The sequence below is a fragment of the Miscanthus floridulus genome, chromosome 5 (genome assembly GCF_019320115.1).
Source record: "Miscanthus floridulus cultivar M001 chromosome 5, ASM1932011v1, whole genome shotgun sequence".
Taxonomy (NCBI): domain Eukaryota; kingdom Viridiplantae; phylum Streptophyta; class Magnoliopsida; order Poales; family Poaceae; genus Miscanthus; species Miscanthus floridulus.
The window spans coordinates 13769867-13774878 of NC_089584.1; the positions used below are offsets into that span (position 1 = coordinate 13769867).

Consider the following 5012-nt stretch of genomic DNA (forward strand, 5'->3'; position numbering starts at 1 on the left):
CCCTGACTCTGTTATCCTGGGGCGGCTATCGAAACCCTTTGGGGTCCAGCCTTCGAACCCCTAGATCGTAATAGGCTCAAAGCCCGGTTCCTTCCTGTGAAAGGAACAGGCCGTGGGAAATATCTTCCCTATCGGCTCGGCCGCGGGGGGGCGCGCCTTTTGAGGTGGTTTCATGGGGAGGCGAAACGACGCCTGCTGCCGTAGTGGTCGAGCGTGACGTGATGGACAGGACGTAACTGTCCTCGCATTTAATGCGGGAGACATGGGCGCGTAGGCCGCCGAAATCGGCTCGTGGTTAACTGCGCCGGACGAGGAAAACCTCCCCGATTTCATCGCCCATTCGTTTCACCTCCCCCCTGCATAAATACCTAAAGAGTCTCGCCCCTCCCTATCTTACCTTGCCTGCCACCTCTGTCGAGCCGTCGCCAGAGCCGCGGGTGCCGGGAAGAAGAGGAGAGAAGAGCGAGCCTAGGGGGAAAGCAAGAAAAAAGCAAGAGCGTGGAGGGAGAGAGAAAAACTCACCGCCACGCCCGATTCCTCCGTCGCATCCATGGCCGGCAACGTCGTTGTTGTCGAGGCGGATCCTTGGGATCCGTCGGATGTCACTGAGGAGATGCTCCAGTCGCTTGTCGACGGTGGACTCCTCCGCCCGGTGACAGACTCTAGTAGGCCGGAGTGGATTGCTCCATACGGCGAGCTGGAGCCAAGGCCCCGCGACGACTACGTCGTGAGCTTCGTCTCCTTCCACGAGCGCGGCCTTAGCGTTCCGGCGGGCCGGTTCATGCGGGCGCTCATGTATTACTACGGCGTGGAGCTCCACAATTTTAATCCTAACTCCATCGCTCAGGCGGCTATCTTTGTTGCCGTCTACGAGGGGTATTTGGGGATCGCTCCCCATTGGGATTTGTGGCTCCACCTGTTCCGGGTGGGGCATACTACCAAGCCGACGGGCACGTCGGGCAAGAGGAAGGCATCGAGGGCCGGAGGCTGCACCCTCCAAGTGCGTTAGGACCGCCTGCATCTCTACATCCCGGCCCAACTCGCGTCCTCCAACCGCCGGTGGTACACGAGTTGGTTTTACCTCCGCAACGACGACGGAGGACTTCCCCCTTATACCGGGTGGATCGTGGGGAGTTGCCCGGAGAAATGGAAGTGGGGTGTCCCGAAGGTCGACCAGCCCAAGCTGGAGCCGCTCCTGGAGGGGCTGGCGAGGCTGCGGAACCATGGCCTCACCGTCGCTGTGATCGTGGCCGCCTTCCACCGCTGGAGGGTGCTGCCGCTGATGGCTCGGCGGTGGCGGCTATTCGAGATGAGGCCGGGTGAGCCCGTCGAGGGCACCCGGATGTCTTCCTCTGCCCTCTCCGATGAGGAAATTCACCGTCGGGTGGGGGAGACGGTAGATGTGAAGTTGAGGGGTGGCAACTTGACCCCCTTCGCGATGCGTCCGTCGCGGGGGTTCCTTTCGCTGGTAAGTCAAGCGCCGCTGTAGCCTCTGAACCTCCTCGATCTCCCTTTATCCTTTGTTTCCTTATGCACGTTTGTCGTTTCTTTAGGGGATGAGGGACGTGCGCTCCTCCCCGCCGCCCATTCCCGAGGACGTGGGGCAGCGAGCGATCAACCGCGCTCACACCGACGCGTAGAAGAAGCGGAAGGATGCTAAGGCGGCGAAGCGCATGAAGCATATCCTTGCGCGCGAGGCATTGGATAAGCACCGCCGTCAGCAACGGAAGGATGGTCTCCCGTTGGAGGAATCCCCATCGACATCGTTGTCGACGGAGGCCTCGAACGGGAATGACAAGGGCGAGGGGGGGCGAGGCCCCCTAGACCACCTTCCAGACATCGAGGAGGTGGCGCCCGAGGCGTCGGTAAGTAGCCCGGCACCCCCGGGAAGGGGAGAGGAAGCGGACTCGGGGCCGGTGGTGGCCCCCTTCGGGGCCAAGGCCGACACGCCCGAGGCGTGGGCGTTAGGCAAACGCGCCGTCAGCCCTATAAGCTCGGTGGTTGCGGCAGAGCCGGTGGCGGTGGAGGCGGCGCCGCCGGCCCCGCCGAGGGTCGAAGGGGCGCCGGGGTCCGCCGAGGACCGTCCAGCGCCGATGGATACGGATGCGACGCCACTGCCGCCGCCTCCGCCGTTGCGGAGGAGGTTTGCTGTGGCGAAGCTGGGGCTGCCCCGTTCAAAGTAAGTGTGTTTTTGGCGGGGTTATGGTGTCTTCCATTCGCTTTTTTGGTCTCGTGCTGACCCTATAGGTTGATTTTCTTTAGTCGGAAGCGGCCTGCGGACGACCTCCCCTTGGCGCCTCTTAAAGCGCTTAAGGCGAGCCCCGGCTCCTCTGCCCACTGGGTGGCGGAGGCACAAGCCGCCATCCAGCGCGGCGCGGCGTCAGCGAGGGTCAACCCACAGGAACCGGCTGCCCAGGGAAGGGTTGCCGAGGCGGCCCCTAAATGGTCAGATGGGGCCATCGTGCCCTTTGTTGCCGAGGCTCCCGGGGCCTCTAGGGCTGAGGCGATGGGGGCCCCGGCGCCCATGACCGCTGAGATCGCAGTGTCCGCGGCCGGCGCTTCTGTGTCTGCCGAGGCCATAATGACGGAGGCCGGAGCCCCCGAGACCGCCGAGGCCGTGATTGTAGAGGCCGGAGCCCCCGAGGTCACCATGGCCGTCGTGACGGCAGCGAGGCCGTCTGTGCAGGAGGTGGAGATGTAGGCGGCGGAGGCCTCGGCCGTGCCCTTGGCTCAGGGCCTACTGTTGTTGCGGGAGAGTGCCCGGGAGACGGAGGTCTATCCGATCTCCTCCGACGATACTTCCCAGGCGCGGGAGGTGGTCGGCGCTGAGGAGGCCGATGTCGTGGAGCAGCCGGTGCCGCTCTTAGATGAGGGAAGCTCGGCCCTCGTGCGGGTGCGACCCGAGCCCCACGGGTGGGATCACCCACGGGTACTGTGGCGGAGCCGGGATGACCTTGAGGGGGAGCCTCTGTTCGCCCTCGAGGACACGGCCGAGGGTAGGTGCTAGAGTACCTTCGAGCAGTACCACGAGCTAGCGGAGCGGTCGCTACGGACGGCGCTGTCCGTGGTGGTCGACGAACTGCCCGGAGTCGCCCAGGTCCGTGTTTTCCCTTTCTCGCACGACGTTGTTCTTTCCTTGGTTTTGTTGCAATCGACGACCTTTGCTCTGCTTCCTCAGGAGCTCGAGACCCGGTCCCTTAGGAAGTCGGTCTTCCTTTGGTGGGAGAGGGGAATCTGGGACCAGCTTCAGAGGCAGAGGGGCCTTCTTGCCGATGCTAACGAGCTTCTGTCGGCCCGAAGCATGGAGGTGGAAGACCTCCGCCTTTGCTGTGCCAATGTGAAGGTCGAGGCAGCCACCGCCCAGACACAGCTCGCCCCCTTGGCGGCGTGGATCAAGGAGCTGGAGGAGGAGCTTACCCGCACCGTCAGTGATCGGGATGCCTTCAGATCCCGGGCTGAAGAAGCGACGGCCTCGAGCAAGGCCCTCACCGGGCAGCTGGGGGCAGAGGAGAGTGCGCACCGGCTAACCAAAGGCGCTCTGAACGAGGCCCTTGCTGCGGTTGAGGCCTCACGAATCGAGGCTGTGGTTTTGAGGGGGATGGTCGAGGGTGAGTTTGAGTCCCCTTGTTTTGTTTTCTTTCCCTTATGCTTGCTCCCTAACTTCCTTGTATGACGCAGAGCTGGGGAGTGAAGCTTCCAGGGCGGCCAAGGCCTCTCGAGTCGAGGCCCAGCAGTTGAAGGAGAAAGCCGAGGCCTGTCAAGCCGAGACCCGACGCTGGGAGCTGAAGGCCAAGGGTGAGCTCCGTGGGCTTCCATCCCTAACTTAGGTTGTTTTTTCTCTAGCTCGACCTCATTCCATTTTCCATGGTGCAGAGTTAGAGGCGGAGATCATTCGGGCTGCCGAGGCTTCTAGCGCGGTGCAGACGGTGCTCGAGACCGAGATCAGGGAGCACGAGGCGCTAAAGTGTGCTGCCCTTTCCGCCTGTGAGGCCCTGGAAGTCGAGGGGGTTCAGTCGGGCAGCTCCCTTGGGAGCCGCTTGATTGCGCTGAGCAGCCAGATGCGCGAGCGGCTCCGAGGGGCGCTGCACACGGGTGTCAAGCGGGCGATGGCCGTCTTCTCCTCTCACTACCTTGGCGTCGACCTCCTGGCCATCAGTGATGGCTATGTTCTGCCTGATGATGACGAGGAGGCCCACGCGGTGGTCACGAAGCTGCTGGAGGCGGCGGAAGGCCCTGGCACAGCGCTGGCGACGCTCTTTGAAGAGGAGGTGGTTCCTCCCCTACCATCTGCTGGCGCTGGAGGCCCTGAGCCTTGATCTGGGCCCCCGGGGCTATGTAAAGATAGAATAGGGGTTATTTTTGTACCATAATGTTTGTGGCCGTCGAGGCCTTTATTTCTGACGTATTTGTGTTTCTTAGTTGTTTTTCTCATGTTTCCGAGCCTTTGCCCTCTGCTGCTCCTGATCAGATTTTGTTTGCAAAACACGCCTTTGGGGCCTAAGCCGTCCCTTGAGCGAGAGGTATTGAGGGAGTGCCGTAGCCCGGGGGCATAGGCCGTCTCACGACTCAACTGGCCTCTTGCTTAGGAAACAGACCTTGGTCTAAGGAGTCTCTACAAATGATTCGTCAGAGCCTGCTAGAGACTTGGCGTAGGAATTTTTTCGAAAAGCAACTAAAAAATAGTGCGTGGGACCTAGGGGAAGTCCCCCATCTAGCCCCCGAGGGAGGCTTGGTTCTGCCAAGGCAGAGCCGTGTCTCCCTTATTGTGTTTATTGTACTGTCGAGACCTACGGTGGGCTCGAGGGGTTTCTCAAAAAATAAAGACCAACTAAAGAACGCTTTTTAATTGCATTTCGAGAAACGACATATACAATGCTTGGAAATTTAGGGATAAAAGCGACGTAGCTGTTCTATGTTCCAAGCATTGGTGAAGATTTCGCCCTTCTCATTGGCCAGCTTGTAGGTCCCGGGCTTCAGGACTTGGGCGATGATGTACGGTCCTTCCCATGGCG

At 61.3% G+C, this 5012-nt stretch overlaps 1 protein-coding gene across 1 annotated transcript; it reads left to right on the forward strand.

Annotated features, from left to right (window-relative positions):
• The first annotated feature begins 550 nt into the window (after positions 1 to 550).
• Positions 551 to 2701, forward strand: LOC136454260 (uncharacterized). Its single transcript, XM_066454743.1, has 3 exons — positions 551 to 795; positions 2011 to 2143; positions 2315 to 2701. Exons 1-3 carry the CDS (start codon positions 551 to 553, stop codon positions 2699 to 2701), a joined length of 765 nt encoding a protein of 254 aa, XP_066310840.1.
• The last annotated feature ends 2311 nt before the right edge of the window (positions 2702 to 5012 follow it).

Excerpts from the sequence above, each read along its gene's own strand:
- LOC136454260 (XM_066454743.1), top strand. The coding sequence starts at position 551 with ATGGCCGGCAACGTCGTTGTTGTCGAGGCGGATCCTTGGGATCCGTCG. Across the intron at positions 796-2,010 it reads CGGTTCATGCGGGCGCTCAT|AGCCGGTGGCGGTGGAGGCG; the intron begins GTATTACTACGG and ends TGGTTGCGGCAG. Across the intron at positions 2,144-2,314 it reads CCTCCGCCGTTGCGGAGGAG|GCGAGCCCCGGCTCCTCTGC; the intron begins GTTTGCTGTGGC and ends AAAGCGCTTAAG.